Below are 22855 nucleotides of genomic sequence, written 5' to 3'. Positions count from 1 at the left end.
TAAGGTGGACACATCCTCTCACCTTACTCAGTCTATAGTCTGCCCACTCTTCCCAAGGCCTCTCTCTCACCAGGGTGAAAGGGTGTTGCACACCTTGGACTGTAAGTGTCCACTTGCATTCTATCTAGACGGCACTGCACTCCATAGGAAATCCACCCAACTCTTTGATTCTTTGACAAAGACAAGCTGCGAGTTCCAGTGGGCAAACAAACTCTCTCCAACTGGCTAGCAGACTGTATCGAATTCTGCTATGAGGAAGCAGGCCTTCCCCTCCAGGGGTGAGTGCAGGCACATTTTGTAAGGGCCATGGCAACATCGGTAGCACACTATCATTCAGTACAATTGCCGACATCTGCTAGGCTGTGACATGGAGCTCTCTTCACACATTCGCAGCCCTCTACTGCTTAGATAAGGAAGTCCGTCAAGACTCTGCCTTTGGCCAATCTGTCTTGAAAAACTTTGTTCCAGTATAATCCCCAACTCCTTCCACAGCCACCTACTGTGATTTCAGGCTGCCTCATCATTGCCAATAGCACCCCAATTATGGTGCCTGCTGCACGAGTTGTCTGCTATTGGCCTGTCGAAGTATGAGTCAGCCTGTAGCTTGCTAATCACCCATATGTGAGGACCATCCTGCTTGTCCTGGTAGAAAGCAGAGTTGCTTACCTGTAACAGGTGTTCTCCCAGGTCAGCAGGATGTAGTCCTCACGAAACCCACCTGCCACCCTGCGGAGTTGGGTCTGCTTACTTTTATTATTTTATTTTTTGCTTGCGCTTTTTGCTACAAACAAGACTAAAGGGAGACCCCTGTGGACACAGGGATCATGGCATGCTGGGCGAGCTCAGTGTGCCAGTCAGAGTTTCTAGAAACTTTGACAAAAGTGTTCCGTAATAGGGCTCTGCCTGATGACATCACCCTTATGTGAGGACTACATCCTGCTGTCCTGGGAGAACACCTGTTATAGGTAAGCAACTCTGCTTTACATGTGCTCCAACAGTTGAAAGTGGTGACAGCATTTGTTTCAAGAAGCACACTGCCCAGATGCTGGAGGAGACTCAAAGCTAATTGGATAGCTGAATGTGTTTTCTCTTCATTTAGGGTGAAGAAGAAAAAGAGGCCTGTGGGGGTAGCAAAGCAACTTTCTTAGGCTTGAGACAGGAATCACACTGTTGCCAGCCTTTATTCATGCAAATTTCAACTTTATTATGATAATCAATATACAAACTGTGGGGAGTATGGGATTTGGTCACTTGCTCGAGAAAAAAGTGAGCCCTTGGACCATGGCACAGCCTCAGGTGAGGCTCTAAGGTAAGCACAGTGGAGGTGAACACATCCAGGCATGGGCTAAACTTGGAATGTAGCTTGGACTTGGAACTAGCATGGACTTGGAACTTAGCTCTCAGGCCTCCGCTGAACCTGCATCACAGAGTGAGATCCAACAATGCAATGTTGGATCTCGAATGCCGGTATATAAAAACCCTAAATAAATAAATAAATAAATAAATAAATAAATAAATGTGGTCTCTAGTGTAGCCCTCCAGGCACTGAATAGCCCTTTCGAACCTGCCATTTGAATGGTGATTGCGTCAGAACAGATGAAGGCTGAGGACAAGACATGGCATGATGAGGAACATGGACAAAGACACTGAAGGCTTGGAACTTAGATGAAGACTTGCAACTTTGATGAAGACTTGCAGCTAGGACAAAGACCCTGGAGATGAGGAACATGGACAAAGGATCAGGTTCAGGTTAGAGTTCAGTTTTAATGGGCACTGCACCACCATCCTGCTGCTCACCCTTCATTTGTGTATTCTTTCCAAGCCATCTAGCACTTCATGACCCACTCTTGAAATTGCCTCTGTCCTTACAGAAGGCTTTGAAACACAGCTTCCATTTTCAGCTCAGTCAGGCTTTCCCATAGATAAGGCTGACTTCTTTGAGCTCTAATATAGAGCAACTCTCTTCTACTGGAGGGACAATCCTTGTTCAAACACACAGCAACTCTGGCAACTTTACTTTCTGCATGGCCACACCCTGTTCAACACAGTCTGTACAAATTGTTTCTCTATGTGCTTTTTTCTCTGTGAAATGGTAAAGAAAGGAAAAAAAATCCTATTTGTCCAGCAACTAACATACTTTGTTTCCCTGTCTTACACAAGTGAAGCTTTTCTCCTTACTTGCAAGCAAACCTACACAGCTTACTTGCAAGCAAACCTTCACAGCTAATTTTTCTTTCAGGCCCCAGAACCCGAATCTCTCTGTCAAGCTAAAACAAATTTCTGTGCTCCTTCCTGAGCCACAGTCTTTTACTCTTCATAGCTTTGTACCCCACTGCAGTACTGCTTCTTTGGCAGGTACCACACCACTATAAACCTTTATTTCTTCACTACTTTCTTTCTTTCTCCCTTGGACACTTGGGTATCTCTCTGTGTGAAGCATAGAGCAGAAATCCCTGAACGACACCATATGTGGGATTGCAAAGCTACTTTCTTAGGCGGGAAATAGGAACCACACAAACTCCAGCCTTTCATCATGCAACTTTCAACTTTATTATGATAATTAACATACAGTCATTAGTAGACTGCCTATCTTACATCAGTGTACTCTCACCTTAGCTTCCACAAGAGTTCAGGAGCTGGCTTCTCCTGAAGTCATGGGGCCAGCTGGGCTCCACCTCTTATCCTGCCCAGAAAGGTTTTGCCCACAGAGCACTATTCTTCTATAGGTTCTAAGGTGGACTAGGTGTCTAGCCTGATCCTGCAGAGGTTAAGAAGGGGTAGTAGGTCCATTCATTTACATCACCATAATTAATAAAAATGTTAATTTTTGATGTGAAAAAATAATATATAATCCTGAAAGTAGATTTTTATTAGTAAATGGGAAATTGAATGGGAATATGGTAATTCTGTTTAATATTTATGTACCTAATGAATGGTCAAAGATATTTTTCAATAAAGTATTTGAGATAGTTTGACTGGAAAGTAAAGGAGTTTTGCACTTGGATAGAGATTTTAATACAGTTCTGCATTAGATGTATGATAGGAGAGGTAAGCTGCCAAAGGTCATGGATAATAAGTGAATCTGTAGATTTTTAAAAATTATATGAGGGACATTGGCATGATTGATGTATGGCATAAATGTAAAGAGTGTACTTTTTTCTCCATCCCACATGGTGTCATGGAAACGTGGTTAATGGAATCTCATGATTGGGATACGGCAATACCGGGCTATAACTTGTTAAGGATGGGACAAAGAAGCACTATGGGCCGACTTAAAAAAAGATGATGGGCATCCATTTTTATTGGTGTGGTTTGCAGGCCTCCAAATCAAATGGAAGAGCTTGACAGAGATCTGGTTGAAGACATCCAAAAGATGGGAAAGAAGGGAGAAGTGGTGATTGTTGGAGATTTTAATCTGCCGGATGTAGACTGGAGAATCCCTTCTGCAGAATCTAACAGTAGTAGTTGCCCCGAATTTTATATTTGTTTCTAATGCTACCATTAATCTTGCCACCTTCCTTGTTCAGATTGTTGAATAAGTTGCTAATAGATTTTTTGTGAGCACGTAAAGCCCCATGAATTAGTATGAAAACTTTACAAAGATAGGGGTATAAACTTAGCTAATTTTTATGAGTACTGTTTGGCTTCTCTATTCAATCTTTTATCTCAGTGGAGCAAACTGTGTCTGTCACTATTGGATAGAAATCAAAAAGAGAGAATTAGGAAATAGGGGTTATTATCCATGGGGACTTGTCATAAGAAAAATACCCTTTAGTTCTTCTATAGCTACAAGGCAATGGTAAGCTTTGCTTAAAAAAAAATAAAGGGGGTGGTGGGCAGGGATATCCTAGGAGTAACCCCTACATTGGATTTTGATGAGCTGTGCATGCTCTGAGACCAGAACATTAAAATATGATACAGAGTTCTAAATTGAAGACTCTCCCAGCTCTTTGATAAAAGGAATTTATGTAAACGGATTTTAAATTTGTTTGAATTTCCAGAATTCCTCTTATTTGCTTTTCTTCAGCTTTGGAATGTAGCCATGAGCAATGAGGTTCAGGACAATTTATACAGGGTCCTCCCAATGCTAGAGAAATGATCTTTCAGAATAAAGAACCAAGGGGGCAAATTAGTAAAATATATTAAGTGATACAGTAGGCTAAGAACTTAAAGATGTAACAAATATGGGAAGCCTGGAACAAAGAATTAGACCTGCAAATATCACAGGAAGATTGGGATCAGATACTACAAGGTATTTGGAAATGCTCTATGGACCTGGTGGAGCAACAATACCAAATTTGTCTGAGAGATTATTTTATGTTAACTCATGTAAAAGCTATTGATAAATCAAGATCAGATGAATGTTAGAGAAAGTGTGGTTGTAAAGGGGATCTGACACATGTTATACTCTCTTGTGTGGTAATTAAACATTTTTGAGATAATGAAATTACCATACTGGGTCAGACCAAGAGTCCATCAAGCCCAGCATCCTGTTTCCAACAGTGACTAATCCAGGCTACAAGTACCTGGCAAGTACCCAAAAACTAAGTATATCCCATGCTACTGATTCTACTAATAGCAGCGACTATTTTCTAAGTCAACTTGATTAATAGCAGGTAATAGACTTCTCCTCCAAGAACTTATTCAAACCATTTTTAAACCCATCTGCACTTTTTTAAACCACATCTCATGGCAACAAATTCCAGAGTTAATTGTGCATTGAGTGAAAAAGATTTTTCTCCCATTAGTTTTAAATGTGCTACATGCTAACTTCATGGAGTGCCCCCTAGTCCTTCTGTTATCCGAAAGAGTAAATAACCGATTCACACTTACCCATTCTAGACCTCTCATGATTTTAAACACCTCTATCATATCCCCCCCTCAGCCATCTCTTCTCCAAGCTGAATAGCCCTAACCTCTTTAGTCTTTCCTCATAGGGGAGCTGTTCCATCCCTTTTATAATTTTGGTTTGCCTTCTCTGTACCTTCTCCATCGCAACTATATCTTTTTTGAGATGTGGCGACCAGAATTGTACACAGTATTCAAGATGTGGTCTCACCATGGAGCAATACAGAAGCATTATGACATTTTCAATTTTATTCACCATTCCCTTCCTAATTGCTAACTTTCTGTTTGCTTTATTTGACTGCTGCAGCACACTGAGCCAATTATTTCAATGTATTATCAGCTATGACACCTAGATCTCTTTCCTGGGTGGTAGCTCCTAATATGGAACCTAACATCGTGTAACTATAGCATAGGTTATTTTTCCCTATATACATCACCTTACACTTATCCATATTAAATTTCATCTGCATTTGGATGCCCAATTTTCCAGTCTCACAAGGTCCTCCTGCAATTTATGTGATTTAACTACTCTGAATAATTTTGTAACATCTGCAAATTTGATTACCTCACTCATATTCCTTTCCAGATTATTTATAAATATATTGAAAATCACAGGTCCCAGAACAGATCCCTGAGGCACCTCACTGCCCACTCCCTTCCACTGAGAAAATTGTCCATTTAATCCTACCCTCTGTTTCCTGTCTTTTAACCAGTTTGTAATCCATGAAGGACATCGCCACCTGTCCCATGACTTTTTAACTTTTCTTAGAAGCCTCTCATGAGGAACTTTGTCAAATGCTTTTCTGAAAATTCAAATCCACCTTTATCTAAATGTTTATTAAGCCTTTCAAAAAAGTGAAGCAGATTTGTGAGGCAAGAATTGAATGAGTAAAGTCATGCTAACTGTTCCATTAATTTTACACAACAACTGCCAAATAGGTGTATCTCATAACAAAACCCACCACATAAACTACACCAATAAGTTTGGGAATATTTCTTATATTTTTTAATATCTATATGTATATAAACCGAGACCTCATATATTGATTAGAGGAGCTTATTAACTTAATAGCTCTCACTAAAATTCGGTGAAGAATTACCACATAATTATTTTCATTGTGGTTTCACCATATTTATAATCATAGGTCTTGGTTATACTTTTACTGAATTGCACTTTATCATGAATTTTAAGTGTCACTTATCTTAAAGGTTGAGTGATCAAAAACGCTGAAGGGGTGATATTATAATGCCCGACACGGCTCGTGTTTCTTTTGGTGCTTCATCAGGGGCAAACATTCAATATGGTTACTTCTACAACAAAAAATGAAAAAATCAATTTGAACAATTGTAAAGGCGGATTTCATGCATTAAAATATACATACGCTCCATACTTTTATGCTGTCACTCTTTACGTCTTTTCAGCGTTTCCCAAAATGGATCCTCCATCTTGTTATTCCGCAGCGGTATTTAAACCAACCAGCAGATACCATCAAAGCTAATAGGAAATGTAGCGTCCACAACTAACCAATGGTGCAGCGTGCTATTTTAACCAATGCTGCAACGCGCTGTTTACGTACATCATATTAATGTTGCCCAATCCACAGCGTCGTTCATACCATGTGGACTTAGGGCGGATAGTTTGAATATCCATTTTTGTTCAATAAAGTTCAATTTCGTTTGAATATCAAATCCCCGATCGCGATGTTTCACTTGATCAATAATAGTCCATTTCAAATGTTGAAATTGATGGTCATTCTGAACACAATGTTTTACCATCGGCGCCTCAGTATTTGACCTATTGATTCTGCTACGATGTTCTCTCAACCGAATATTAATCTGTCTACTAGTGCGCCCTACATAAATGGACGGACACGGACACTGTATTAAATAAACCACATTAGTGGATAAACAATTAGTCACTGATCTTTTTTTGTATATTGTGCCCATGTTAGGATGTTGCCAGGTTGCTCCCGTCATGGATAGGCTGCACATATCACATTGTCCACACACATCATGGTATCCATCCCTTCCTTCAATATCTACCAATCGGGTGTCTGCATGAACCACGTGTTCTTTTATATTTTTACCTCGGGAATAAGAAAAAAGTGGGAGATCTGTAAATATTGTAGAATGAAGTTGGAGAATGTGCCAATGGCGTTTAATACTGTTTATTATCAAGTGGGATTTATCAGAATGTTGAAGAACACATACATCGGAGAGTGTATTATTTCTCGACTGATATTGCAACAGAGTTGAACGATCAGAATACTTAGTGCGTTTATATGCTTTCTGGACAGCATCATAGGGATATCCTCATTCAAAAAATCTGTATGCCATGTCTCTAGCCTGATTTTTAAATTCCTGATGACTAGAACAGATGTGTCTTAACCTAAAAAACTGACTTACAGGTAACCCCCTCTTAAAAGCTGTAGGGTGGCAACTGTTAAATCTCAATAGTTTATTACGTTCAATAGGCTTGCGATGAATTGTGTATAATTGACAATCCTTTACATTTAAGGAAATGTCTAAAAAATTGATGTGACTGTTACTATATTGAAAAGTGAATTTTATATTTGGGTCTATCATATCTACCCACTTTAAAAACTGCTTCAATAATTGCTCATCAGATAACCAAAAAAATAAGAGGTCATCTTATGTACCATATACAAAACGAAATCTGTTGAAAAAAAGGCAATTTGTAAATGTACCGTTGTTCAAATTGATCCATTACTAAATTAGCAATGGAAGGGGCCGCTGAGGACCCCATTGCAATGCCATGGATTTGTAAATAGAACTTACCCTCAAATTGAAAATAATTATACTTCAGAATTAATCTTGCAATTTGCGACAAAAAGACACCGGTATCCTAGAAATGGAAGACTTACCCAATACCACAATTATAATGTCCATTGCTGTATCTTGAGAGACATTCGTATATAAAGATACAACGACCATTGAAACCAAGATAATTGAATCTGCTATTTGATCTAAAGCAGATAATTTATTTAATACCTGTGTGGTGTCTTTTACGAATGATCTCATCTTTTCAACGTGGGGTTGTAAAAATGTATTGAGAAAAATAGCCAAGGGTTCCAGTAGCGAGCCATTGCTGGAGACTATAGGACGTAGTGGAGGATTAGACAAAGATTTGTGAATCTTAGGGATTCCATATAAGATTGGTATTCTTGGATATTGTACCATAAGAAATCGTCGTTCCTTATAAGTAAGAAAAGGTGTCATTTTTTCATCCAACAGTTCTTTAATGGAATTTTGAAGATCGATGGTCGGATCAGAATTCAATAACTGATAATATTTTGTGTCGGACAGGTGATCATTTAAAGATTTGAATATATTGATTTCTACTTTGGATGACCACACTACCCCCCTTGTCTGCCGGTTTGACAATTATATGAGGATTGTTAGCTATCTCCTGTAATGCTGACCTCTGGCTCAAAGACATATTATCATAATATTTATTGGATGATGCTTCTATGGTTTCAATATCTTTGAGAACCAAATCTCGAAAAGTACAAATTTTTGAATCAGTTGGCCCAGGTAGTACCCACTTAGATTTGGGTTTTACTATGGACACATTATCTGCTGGAATCTGATTCAATGTACAATACAATTTAATTTGTAACTTTCGTATGAAACGAGCAATGGATATCCGACTTTCAAATGGCTTATGAACATTATAAGGAACGAAGGATAATCCCAAATTCAATACTTGTTCTTGAGCTGCAGTCAATTGATGTTGAGATATATTTATAATGGCTGATTGTATCGCGTTTTGGACCTCGTTTGAGGTCCCTCCCATTGTGTGTACGCTTGTGATACAGGGTCCTGTTTGTACACTCTTCTGTAAGTCCAAGTTGGCCATCTGCTCCTGCCTCTGCCTAAAAAAGGTTGATTCCCGGCCCCTCTCCTCAGAACTTTTGAAAAATCACCTTCATCTGAGCTACCCGAACTGTTGCTAATGTCAGACTCCTCAAAGGTTCATCGCAAGCCTATTGAACGTAATAATCTATTGAGATTTAACAGTTGCCACCCTACAGCTTTTAAGAGGGGGTTACCTGTAAGTCAGTTTTTTAGGTTAAGACGCATCTGTTCTAGTCATCAGGAATTTAAAAATCAGGCTAGAGACATGGCATACAGATTTTTTGAACGAGGATATCCCTATGATGCTGTCCAGAAAGCATATAAACGCGCTAAGTATTCTGATCGTTCAACTCTGTTGCAATATCAGTCGAGAAATAATACACTCTCCGATGTATGTGTTCTTCAACATTCTGATAAATCCCACTTGATGATAAACAGTATTAAACGCCATTGGCACATTCTCCAACTTCATTCTACAATATTTATAGATCTCCCACTTTTTTCTTATTCCCGAGGTAAAAATATAAAAGAACACGTGGTTCATGCGGACACCCGATTGGTAGATATTGAAGGAAGGGATGGATACCATGATGTGTGTGGACAATGTGATATGTGCAGCCTATCCATGATGGGAGCAACCTGGCAACATCCTAATACGGGCACAATATACAAAAAAAGATCAGTGACTAATTGTTTATCCACTAATGTGGTTTATTTAATACAGTGTCCGTGTCCGTCCATTTATGTAGGGCGTACTAGTAGACAGATTAAGATTCGGTTGAGAGAACATCGTAGCAGAATCAATAGGTCAAATACTGAGGCGCTGATGGTAAAACATTGCGTTCAGAATGACCATCAATTTCAACATTTGAAATGGACTATTATTGATCAAGTGAAACATTGCAATCGGGGATTTGATATTCAAACAAAATTGAACTTTATTGAATAAAAATGGATGTTCAAACTATCCACCCTAAGTCCACATGGTATGAACGACGCTGTGGATTGGGCAACATTAATATGATGTACGTAAACAGCGCGTTGCAGCATTGGTTAAAATAGCACGTTGTGGACGCTACATTTCCTATTGGCTTCGATGGTATCCGCTGGTTGGTTTAAATACCGCCGCGGAATAACAAGATGGAGGATCCATTTTGGGAAACGCTGAAAAGACGTAAAGAGTGACAGCATAAAAGTATGGAGCGTATGTATATTTTAATGCATGAAATCCGTCTTTACAATTGTTCAATTTGATTTTTTCATTTTTTGTTGTAGAAGTAAACATATTGAATGTTTGCCCCTGATGAAGCACCAAAAGAAACATGAGCCGTGTTGGGCATTATAATATCACCCCTTCAGCGTTTTTGATCACTCAACCTTTAAGATAAGTGACACTTAAAATTCATGATAAAGTGCAATTCAGTAAAAGTATAACCAAGATCTATGATTATAAATATGGTAAAACCACAATGAAAATAATTATGTGGTAATTCTTCACCGAATTTTAGTGAGAGCTATTAAGATAATAAGCTCCTCTAATTAATATATGAGGTCTCGGTTTATATACATATAGATATTTAAAAATTTATTTTATTTATTTATTTATAATTTTTATATACCGACCTTCTTGCATAAAATGCAAATCAGGCCGGTTTACAGTGAAAGCTGAACAAGCAGGAAATACAATTCCTTAGTCTAATACATTGAACATCTAGAACTGAAACAGATATAAAAGCAAACTTTTTAGACAGCTTAATAAAAGTTAATTGAATAACAAACATAACTAAACTTATTTTACAAGAAGCACAACGGTTAGCACGAAGGGGAGCACAAAGGGGAAATCCCCTTTGTCGCGCGACGCCCGATGTAACGGCGTCGTTTACCGGCTCTGCCGTTAGCGTGATATGTCATTGTGGGCAGGTCTCATTCTCTCTGAGGACTCCCTCCGTTGTCAGTTTCATAGCGATTTTTTCAATTTTTCTTTTTATTATGTTTTTTCAGCCCGGGATTGTCTCTCAGGGTACCCGATGTTAGTGGGTTGCCCTCACCTTCGTTGCCCGATGGAACGGCGTCGTTTACCGGCTCTGCCGTTAGCGTGATGATGTCATTGTGGGCGGGTCTCATTCTCTCTGAGGACTCCCTCCGTTGTCAGTTTCATGGCGATTTTTTCAATTTTTTTTTTTATTATGTTTTTTCAGCCCGGGATTGTCTCTCAGGGTACCTGATGTTGGTGGGTTGCCCTCACCTTCGTTGCCCGATGGAAACTGTTCCATTATTTATTTATTTATTTATTTATTTAGAATTTTTTTATATACCGACAACCGTTTGCACATCATATCGGTTTACAAGTAACTTAAAACTTTCCGGCAATGCCTTTATAGGGAACATTAACTATGTATACAAGAACTTACAACTAATACAGAAATGGAGTAACAATTTACAGGTTTGATGGCAATTTACAACGGCAATTTACAATTTCCAAGGTATAGTGGCATATAGTCAATAAACTGAGTAGAGAGCAGGGTAGACAATGGAAAGATACAGGATGTATGAAGAAAAACATTAGGGTGGTAAAAATAGGTTTCAAAAAGGGGTGTTAACAGGAAGGGGGAGAGTAGGGTGGAATAAGCAGCAAATCGAAGTATTTGCACGGTGGGGAAGTAGCAGCGGATTGTGCAAGGTTCTTCAAGGAAAAGTACTATACACAGCTCAGGGAGTCATCCGGACGGGGGTTAATGAGTGATGGGTATGGCTGTAGGAACAGCCAAGTTTTTAGTTTTTTTTTTAATTTGAGTGTAGAGGTTTCGGTGCGGAAGTCTGGGGGCATGGAATTCCATAGGGTCGGGCCGGCCAGGGAAAAGGCTCTGTTCATTGTGGAGGTAAGTTTAGTGGATTTGATGGAGGGGGTCTGGAGTATTCCTTAGAGGGCAGAGCGAGTTGGTCTAGCAGAGCATGTCTTTGTATATGTTCTGTGATTTTGATCTTTAGAACACTTTCCAATATTTTTCCTGGCACTGAAGTCAGGATAACTGGTCTGTAGTTTCCCAGATCGCTCCTGGGGCCCTTTTTAAATATTGGTGTTACATTAGTCACCCTCCAGTCTTCAGGAACAATGGATGATTTTAATGATAGGTTACAAATTTTTACTAATAGATCTGAAATTTCATTTTTTTAGTTCTTTCAGAACCCTGGGGTGTATACCATCTGATCCAGGTGATTTACTACTCTTCAGTTTGTCAATCAGGCCTACCACATCTTCTAGGTTCACCGTGATTTGGTTCAGTCCATCTGAATCATTACCCATGAAAACCTTCTCCGATACGGGTATCTCCCCAACTTCCTCTTCAGTAAACACTGAAGCAAAAAAATCATTTAATCTTTCCGCGATGGCCTTATCTTCTCTAATTGCCCATTTAACCCCTCAATCATCTAACGGTCCAACTGACTCCCTCACAGGCTTTCTGCTTCGGATATATTTTAAAAAGTTTTTACTGTTAGTTTTTGCCTCTATGGCCAACTTCTTTTCAAATTCTGTCTTAGCCTGTCTTTTCAATGTCTTACATTTAACTTGCCAATGCTTATGCATTACCCTATTTTCTTCTGTTGGATCCTTTTTCCAATTTTTGAATGAAGATCTTTTGGCTAAAATAGCTTCTTTCACTTCCCCTTTTAACCATGTCGGTGATCGTTTTGCCTTCTTTCCACCTTTCTTAATGTGTGGAATACATCTGGACACTGCTTTTTACCTTTGTAGCTGCTCCGTTCAGTTTTTTTCTAACTATTTTTCTCATTTTATCAAAGTTTCCCTTTTGAAAATTTAGTACATGGGTTTGCTTACTGCCCCCCTTCCAGTCATTAATTCAAATTTGATCATATTATGCTCACTATTGCCAAGCAGCCCCACAACCGTTACCTCTCTCAGCAAATCCTGTGCTCCACTGAGAATTAGATCTAAAATTGCTCCCTCTCTTGTTGGTTCCTGAACCAATTGCTCCATAAAACCATCATTTATTCCATCCAGGAACTTTGGGCCGGATTTTTAAACATACGCACACGGGGTACATTTGTGCGCACTACCCAGCGTGCCAAATGTACGACCGATTTTATAACATGCGTGCTCTGCATGCGCATATTATAAAATCTGAGGTCGGCGTGCGCAAAGGGGTGCACACTATTGCACCTTGCTCGCGCCGAGCCCTAGGGGAGCCCTGATGGCTTTCCCCGTTCTCTCCGAGGCCAATCCGAAATCAGAGCGGCCTCGGTGGGAACCTTCCTTCGCCCCCCCACCTTCCCCTTGCTTCCCCTATCTAACCCGCCCCCCAGCCCTACATAAATCCCCCCCCCCCACCTTTATTTTGTAAGTTACGCCTGCCGGCCAGCTGCCAGCACACAATTCCCTGGCATGGCCGCTGTGCCGGAGGCCTCGGTCCCACCCCTGCCCCGCCCCCAGACCACCCCGCCCCTTTCACAAAGCCCCAGGACATACACGTGTCCCTGGGCTTTGCGCATTTCGCTGGGCCTATGCAAAATAGGCTCAGCGCGCACAGGAGCAGTTACGAGCGTAACCCTTTTAAAATCCGCCCCTTCATCTCTTTAGCATGTCCTGATGTTACATTTACCCAGTCAATATTGGGTTAATTGAAATCTCCCATTATTACTGCACTACCAATTTGGTGAGCTTCTCTAATTTCTCTTAGCATATCACTGTCCATTCACCATCTTGGCCAGGTAGAAGGTAGTATACTCCTATCACTATACTCTTCCCCAACACCCAAGGGATTTCTACCCATAAAGATTCGCTTGTGCATTTAGTCTCATGCAGGATCTTTATCCTTTTGGACTCTATGCCATCCCAGACATAAAGCACCACCCTGCCTCCCAGATGCTCCTCTCTGACATTGCGATGTTATTTGTATCCCGGTATAGCACTGTCCCATTGGTTATCCTCCTTCCACCATTTCTCTGCAATGCCAATTAAGTTTATGTCATCATTCACTGGTAAATACCAAATATCAAAAAGCACCCAAAACGATTTTTGGGGGAATCACACTATGTAATCTAATTCACATTCAAAAAAACCCCCTTTTTTTTATTATTTTTCATAAGATATTTAAACATCTAATAGCTCACAGTTTGTGAATCTTGTCAATAAACCAACGTTATTCAAGCAGGAGGTCAGCGGATCTATTGTCTGACCCAAACCAACCTCACTGCTAAAAACTGAAAAATTTTTTAAAGAGACGGAGGGCAGGTTTCATATATATGAGTTTCAAACCCCAACCAGGGTGTGCTCAATCTTGTACATATAATCATAAACCGAGGCTACCACCGTCCGAATTTTTTAGGAACCTCTGTGCAACCAATTTAAATTGAATCTTCGTGTCCAAATGTGGAGAAATTTTTATATATTCTAAAAATATATAAAAATATATAAAAATTTCTCCACATTTGGACACGAAGATTCAATTTAAATTGGTTGCACAGAGGTTCCTAAAAAATTCGGACGGTGGTGGCCTCGGTTTATGATTATATGTACAAGATTGAGCACACCCTGGTTGGGGTTTGAAACTCATATATATGAAACCTGCCCTCCGTCTCTTTAAAAAAATTTTCAGTTTTTAGCAGTGAGGTTGGTTTGGGTCAGACAATAGATCCGCTGACCTCCTGCTTGAATAACGTTGGTTTATTGACAAGATTCACAAACTGTGAGCTATTAGATGTTTAAATATCTTATGAAAAATAATAAAAAAAAGGGGGTTTTTTTGAATGTGAATCATTCACTGGTATACATTCTAATTCTCCCATCTTACTTCTTAGACTTCTGGCATTAGCATACAGACATTTCAATGTGTGTTTTTGTTTGTATTTTCATTCTGCTTTTTAATTGATTGGGATAAATTGTAATCTTTTAGCTCAGGTGAGTTTTTAATTACAGGCACTTGGACTACTTTTCTTATTATTGGAATCTCACTGTTGGGATGCCCTAATTCTAATGCATCATTAGTATCCTTTGAAGATACGTCCCTCCGAATCATGCACTGCTGAGCGACTGTTGGATTTCCCCTTTGTTCTAAGTTAAAAGTTGTTCTATCTTCTTTTTAAAGGTTAGCGCCAGCAGCCTGGTTCCACCCTGGTTAAGGTGTTGTCCATCCCTTCAGAAAAGACTCCCCCTTCCCCAAAAGGTTCCCCAGTTCCTTACAAAACTGAATCCCTTTTCCTTGTACCATCGTCTCATCCACGCATTGAGAATCTGGAGCTCTGCTTGCCTCTGGGAACCAGCACGTGGAACAGGGAGCATTTCAGAGAATGCTATCCTGGAGGTTCTGGATTTTTAGCTTTATACCTAAGAGCCTAAATTTGCCTTCCAGAACCTCCCTCCCACATTTTTCTATGTCGTTGGTGCTCACATGTACCACAACAGCCAGCTCCTCCCCAGCACTGTCTAAAATCCTGTCTAGGTGACGAGTGAGGTATATACAGAGTATGTTGGGATGAGACATTCCTGAAGATCCAAGGTTATTTTACTTTGTGCCAGAGGAGTTGGGTATTCAGAAAAAGAAATGTAATGTTTTTAAAAAGCTAATTGTAGAAAGGTTATTTTGTAACACAAAGAAACCTACGCTCTAACAACGCAGGATTCTTAAACATCCCCACTTTAAGAGACGCTCATCTTTCAACTACACGAGAGAGAGCATTTTCCATTGCCTCCCCCAAAATTTGGAACACCCTACCCAAAGAACTGAGGACCCAGCACATCCTGAAAACATTTAAAAAAGATCTAAAAACATTTTTATTCCGCAAACTCTATTCTAACTATCTGACACCTGATCATCCCAGCCCTCAACAGAACTCGCAAGCATAATCCTCCTCTTCATGCTCTCCTGATGTACCCTACTTTTTCACCCCTCCCTGCTCTCTCACTTGAGTCATTAAGTTCATTGAAAATGTTCTCCTCATTATTCTGTTATTCAACTACTAAGAAAAAATGTTTACTGTTCCCAATACTCTACTGTTCCCAACTACCATATTAACTCCATTTGACTGTATGCTAATTGCATATTTTGTATGCTAATTGCATATTTTGTAAACCGTTATGATGGCTCTACCGAATAACGGTATATAAAACTCTACAAATAAATAAATAAATAAACAGTAAATATGGTACTGTCTCCATCTATCGCTGACTGGTTGGAAGAGTTAAGTCGATGGACGGAAATGGAATTACATTCAGCTAAATGCAGGAACAGATCAGCCGCAGCAGACAGAACAGCCTGCGTTGCATTAAATTGTGGTGAATAAACTATGGAGTATGTAAAAATAATGAGGTTCATATACAGTAGGGCGGTCCCGCAGAATCAGCGGGATGCCCGCTGAGTATACTTGTGTAACGTTATCCAGCTGGATAACTTAAAAACATAAACGGCTATATTTGAATATAGCTGTTTTTATTTTTAAGTTATCTAGCCATGTGTGACCATATAACTTGCTACTAACTGGATGTCTTGAGAAGATATTTGGATAAGTAGCACTGTCATAGCAATGAAAAACAAAAAAGCTTTCAAATATAGGGGAATCCAGGGCAATCTCCTCCTTCCCCCCATAATATCTTATGAACACCTTGTCGGGCTGTTCTCTTTTCACCCCCCAAAACGTTTTTGGGTGTAAAGGCTCCCTGTATCAGTTTTTTTTTTCTATTTTAATGAGCAGCCTGCCCTCTCTCTTCCCTTCCAATATCACTGGCATGCCACAAATATGTCGTTGCACCGGAAGAAAAATGAAGGTTGGTGAGGGAGTCCCACCATCGAGAGTGTGCATCTGTGGGAGGGGGACCCAGTGAGACCCTGCCTAGCCCCAGGTTATTTATTTATTTTGACATTTAATATACCGTCGTTCCATGTAAAGATCACAATGGTTTACAAAGTGACATTGATAGTTATAACTCAACAAACAGTGATTAGTCATGGGTCTCCATGCACAATGTGCGGGCCTGTGTATTTAGCATGGTATCTATGTAACCTCCTAGGAGCTTTAAAGTTTCAAATGGGAAATTATTTAAAAAAATAAAGCCCCCCCCCCTGCTAATTAAGTAATAGATCTTTCTGTCGCAGACATTGAAGAGGAATATGAGAACTGTTTTGTGTCCCTGGTAGAAATGGGAAATTGTTTTGAGAGGAAAGAAGTTTTCTCCTCAGTGGATAGAGAAGTGCTTACAGCATTTTCCCTTAAGTCTGGTAGAATATAAATTAGTAGAGATCCCTGATTGTGGGTATTGTGCAACAGCCTTTTCCACTACATCAAGAATTAGTGATTATTGTTTCATCTGAAGGACACGTGCCAGAAACTTGTTTCAGAAGACAAATATATCTCTAAACTCACTTCCTTCAAACTTCCTAGATCATTTATTTTAAAAGCCACTGTTTAAACAGTAGTCCACATTAAATCAATTATCCCTCTGGGAGAAAGCATCTATCTCGAGGATTGGATAAGGGAATAAATTATTAAGTATGATTTCTCTCCAGTTGTTTTAGCAGAGCAAGTGGCAACCTGTTCGCGCTATGTCTTAAAATTACTTCAGCTTCAAAATTAAGAAGCTTTTCAACTGAGAGGACCTGATCTAGTTGAAAATGGTAGCAGCATTCCTATCAGACGGTTTACGTGATCTTACAAGATTTGCTTCAGTTTTAATAGCATTTTGGGGAAGAGCTACAAGTCTATGTCTAAAGTGATATTTTTTAAATTGCCTTTCAGACGAAGGTACATTTTTTTTTAAGAAGACCTAAAATAATTTAACAAAAAAAACAAAGGTTAGTCTTATGGCCAATATTTGCTTTTATAGAGTTCTTGGTCAATGCTGTGATTCTAGAAGTTACAGTGCTTATACTTCTCAACCCTTAAAATCCAAAGTTCAAATGATGACTTTTCAAAAAGCAGGAAAATCAACTCCAGGAACATTTAAGTCATCTATTATATTTCTCAGATCCTCTTTTTTTTTTTTAAGTTAATAAAGGCTTTCATCCTCCTTGCTATTATCCCTACTATAAGGAAAATATTCATGTTTGGCATTCTTTTGAATCATTTTTGCAAAGCTTCATGAAACTCTCCTAGCCATGCAGATATTTCTGCAGTTTTTCTTCTCTACAAAAAGGAACTAGTAAAATGTTTTAGTGCACAATTAAATTTGGATGCTGGTATCAGTAATATGTCACAAAGGAAGAGTCAAGGGAAACTCTATTACTTGATAGGAGTTATAGTCTAAGCACCTGCTAAAGAGCAGTTTATCCTCTGTGGATGCTAAATTTGTTCATGAAGACTTTAGTAATGGTTCCTTTTGATCCTAAAAATAGGACGATGATTATCATTCTTAAGAATAGTTATTCTACTGTCAAAAACATTTGCAAGATGTTTTTAAATTAATCTGCCAATACAAAATCAATTACTCCACCTCATTCTATTTAACCGGAAGTGATCTCTACTTTTACTTAGAAGTAATCAAAACATTATTGAGATATTAGAAGTCTCAAATTTTTTTCAGAAAGATAAATTGTTCATTTATTTATTTTGGAGGAGTATAAAAAGTTTGGTGACAACAAAACCAACCATAGCAAGTTTATTTTATTTTGATTTATATTCCACTTTTTCAGGTACTTTAAAGTGGATTACATTTAGGTACTGTAAGTATTTTCCTATCTCCAGAGGCATTACAGTCAGGGAGGATAACTTTCAAACAGCTGCACATGCACCCATATATGTATGTATGTGGGCATGCGAAAATCTACTCCTGTATTTTATAACCTGCACATATATGATATTTGAAATTTATAAAATATGTGCAAATGTACCCTGCATCATGGATGCGCATATAAAAAAAAATGTGCGAATAGATATTGCACTTTTCTGGATAAATTTTGATATATCCAGATAAATAACAGCACTTATCCAGACAAGCTTCGATTTATCTGGCTAAGTAGCAGCTGCTACTTAAATAAGTCTTAAAAGGGCCCTAACGCCTGCGATAACACTGTAACGCATGCGTTATTTAACACATCACAAGATGCATATGCAAATATTTAAATTTTAGTTAAAGGGGAGGAGTTTTGGCAGGGTTTATGAAAATGAGGGACATTTAACATTGCGTGCGATAGTGTAATGAATGTTATCGCACATTTTAATGCCAGAAATAACTATACCTTTTTCCTGGCGTTAAGCTGTGCGATATACCCGAAATGGGATTTTCAATATTTATCCTGTTTCAGGCAGGAGAGTGGAGAGGAGCAGAGAAGAGAGAGAGAGAGTATCTGGGGTGGCACACATATTAATCATCTATTTATACCACTATAGGAGGGTCATCTAGTAACTCGAGGTGAGGTTTTGGTGGTGGTCTAGGGTTGGAAAGCAGGTTTACATGTACAGTGAGACGAAAGAACATCATAGTACACATCAGTGAAGTTGTGGTGTGATTTGGAATGAGGAAAGGTACACAAAGATGCTTGATAGCATCCAGGTAGAGAGTGCATCAAAATACTGCTTTTCTGTACATCCTCCAACTTAATATAATGGTGATATTAAGTCGGAGTAACAAAAAGGTTTAAAAAAAAAAAAGAGTGTGCCGGCGATAAGGTTAGGAAAAGGGATGCTCGTAAAATCAAGAGTCCGTTTTCCTAATCCGCTGACTGCCACCTGATAGCCATCTCTCCTAGGTGCCTGCTGCCAAGGAAGCGCTAGGGGTGCACATTTGAACCTAGTGCCTCCTTGGCAGTGCAACCCCTCATTTATATATTCTATCGCATGCCCAGGAGATGTGGTGCACTAGGAAAGCGGGCACTCAACACAGAGTGCTCGTTTTCAGTGTGGCTTTATTGTATCGGCCTTAAAGTAAGTTTTCTACATGCAGGTTTATTATCCTTCCTCCCAGAAAAGGTGGGCCCGGGGCAACTACACAGGGCCCACCCAAGACGGCAGCGTGCGAGTGATTGAGGCAGCGAGGAGGGGAGGAAGAGGGGTTGGTGATCACACGCCCACTCACCGGCAGCCATCGGATCGGGCATTGTCAGGGCACAGCCCGGGGAGGGGACAATGACATCAATGGGCGGCGCCAGCGGCGCCCTCAGATGACGCACGCAGCCCCTTAAAGGTCCGCGACTCGTGGGCTGCGGCCAATTTTATACCAACAACTGAGTCCGCGTAGTTAATTATACAGCTTTTAACAACAAAAGGGGTAATGGTTAAGAAATTATATATATAGTTTAATTGAATTAGTGACGAGCGACAAAAAGAACAAGTAGCAGCTGCTAACGTCATAATTGGGCTTTGTTACTTTCCAGTCATTCTGAACTGGTGTAGCAAAAAGCAAAGGAAGGGGAAATTTAGACTTACCTGATCATTTCCTTTACTTTATTTCTGCTACACCACTCCAGAAACCCACCCAGGATATTAAAATGTAAAAGAATATAAAGATTTTCTAGTAAATGAGAAGATTTAAAAACAAAAAAAATAGGAAAAAAAATCCATTATAAAGTCTTTTAACATAACAATTTAGAAGAAGACCTTCATCTGTTAAAAAAAAAATGTAAGTTTCTTTTGATAGATAATTTCTATAACAATATTTTTGAATATTACTTTGTTTCTCATATCAATAATACGTGATGTTTATCTTAAAAATTAATAAAGAGATAATTTTGTTGTACATTTTAAAAATCTGCTTTGTCTTGGGTATACGGGCTTTAACTGTCACTGCACCATACTTATGCAGTAGTGATATCACAGGATATATATATATATTTTTAAAACGTTCTCTTCCTCCATCTTCTGGATGAGAGACTAAACCCAGTCAATCTGAACTGTGGCAGAAATAAAGGAAAGGAAATTATCAAGTAAGTCTAAATTTCTTCTTTTCCACTGCCTACTTTACCATTTCCCCATGTTCAATCAGGCTTTTTTCAGAGCATATTGCACTCATCACAGGAAAGCTTATAGGCACAAGGAATTCTAATCCACAGTTGAAAACTGCTGCAAGAACATGTTCACCCAGTTAGGATTGGAATTGGCAATTTTATTGATTGTTGGTTCTTCATAATATTTTTCTTGATGTATAGTATAGTAAATTACATTTCTTTATTGTACACAGGAATGCTTTCAGTTCATACTGCCAGCTCTACCTCATGCCATCGACCTTTTGCGGGATGCCATTGTAAAAGTAAAGGAAGTTCATGATGAACTGGAAGACTTGCCTTCACCACCACCACCTCTCTCCCCTCCTCCAACCACTAGCCCCCACAAGCAGACGGAGGACAAAGGGGTCCAATGTGAGGAAGAGGAGGAAGAGAAGAAGGACAGTGGAGTTGCCTCAACTGAAGATAGCTCCTCTTCACATATTACTGCAGCGGCTATTGCAGCCAAGGTCAGTCTGGCTCATAGAATGATACTTACGTTTTTCTATCTCAGGTACTTTCCACAAAAATGCACTGTCACTCAGATATATAATTATAAATATCTCATTTTTTTTATTAAGACATATAGGGCCTGATATTCAGCGCCATTTTGCTGGTTAAGTTTGGACTTAATCGGCAATGTGACACCATTTGATTACCCAGGCATGGTCAGCGGCTGTCACGTAGCAAGCTAACATTTTATCCAACTAAAAAGTTATGTGGCTAAATGAAGGGTGTGATGGGGCATTCTAGGACGGGGAAATTTATCTGGCTAACTAAGGGCTAGATTTTCTATTGTCGCGCGGCTCTGTGAATCACGCAGTACCGGAGGGCGGCTTTCGCAAACCAATAGCACCACCGTGAAAGGTGGTGCTATTGTGCACGTTACTGACAGCGAAAAGGGTCCTTACCTTTTCGCCGTCAGTGATGTCTTCGCGGCGTCTGCCCCGGTGCCGCCCCAACTCCTCTCCTTCCGGTGCGGATGCCACCCAGAACCCGCCCCGATCGCATGTGAAAAGTCCCTTTTCGTGTGCAATCCCTTTAGAAAATGACCCCCCTAAGCTGGATAAACATCAATATTCAGTGTTATCCAGCTTAGTTATCTAGATAAGTCAGAACTGCTATTCAATTGTCCTAAAGTTAGCCAGATAAACATATCTAGCTAACTATAAGATAGCTGAGTATATTCAGCTGCATGGCCTCACTGCTGTATATAGTAGCCAGCTTAGCTTATCCAGCTAACTTGTGCAAGTGGATAGCAGCTGAATATTACGCACATTGATAACCCCTAAATTGTACAGATATTAATATCTTAATGATTATGAAAAAATTTAAACTTGGAATTGAATTAAAATTAAATAGAAAACTAGGTTGAGGCATTAATTCATTATAAGCATTTACTCTATTTCTGTTTTAGATGTATTATTCTGATCTTTCTAAGTTATTTAGGAGATAATTTTAAAAGAAGTCACACGTGTAAATGTAGCATGCTATCATAGTAATTTTAAAAAGCCATTTACACGCATAAAGGTGAATTTTAAAAGCCTGGCGCACACATCAATTGGGGGATGCGCGCACAAGTCAGGCTGGCACATGCTGACAGAATTTTAAAAGCCACCCAGATATGCGTTTATCTCCCACTGCATGCACATCTCTAAACTTTTCAAAAAGGGGCGATGAATTGGCATTTCGAGGTGTGGCCAAGAGATGTGTGTGTAAATACTTATGCGCCTAAGTGCACAACAAGGTCCAGTGGTGTGTAATTTTACTTCTGCCATGGAGGAGATGTAAGTTAAAAAAAACAATAAAAACTAGCCATAACTGCGGTGATTTAAGGGTCTGGGGTAACTAGGTAAAGTCAAGGCTATTAAACTAGGGGGAGTTTGGAGGACCTAGCTGTTAACTGGGCAAACTGGTGGATGAAATGGTGAAACCGGCAATGGCATTGACATTTTAAAAATTCCCTGACTTATGCAGTAGAAGTGGTATTCATGCGCATAGGCGTGTGCCCACTTAAAACTGGGTGCAGATATGCATGCAGTCAGGATATTTTATAACATGAGCGTATATACATCCATAAGTTATAAAGTGGCCGCATATCTGAGTGCACGCTGACGCATACATGCCAAAGAGCATCCGCACACCAGTTGGAAAGTTACCATCATAAACGGTTACTTTCAAACAGGCATGTGGGCGCACAT

At 39.5% G+C, this 22855-nt stretch overlaps 1 protein-coding gene across 7 annotated transcripts in view; it reads left to right on the top strand.

The window, feature by feature from the left end:
• The window catches only part of GPHN (gephyrin), a 1154395-nt gene that overhangs the window by 646151 nt on the left and 485389 nt on the right, over nt 1-22855 (top strand). For all 7 annotated transcript variants that reach the window (XM_029598877.1, XM_029598878.1, XM_029598879.1 and 4 more), the window contains one exon: nt 20852-21124. In XM_029598877.1, the coding sequence (XP_029454737.1) occupies nt 20852-21124 (273 nt within the window). The remainder of the gene's footprint in view (nt 1-20851; nt 21125-22855) is intronic.

The sequence above is a fragment of the Rhinatrema bivittatum genome, chromosome 4, assembly GCF_901001135.1.
Source record: "Rhinatrema bivittatum chromosome 4, aRhiBiv1.1, whole genome shotgun sequence".
Taxonomy (NCBI): Eukaryota; Metazoa; Chordata; class Amphibia; order Gymnophiona; family Rhinatrematidae; genus Rhinatrema; species Rhinatrema bivittatum.
The sequence above is the reverse complement of the archived record's forward strand: the minus strand, read 5'-3'. Positions and strand labels throughout refer to the sequence as shown.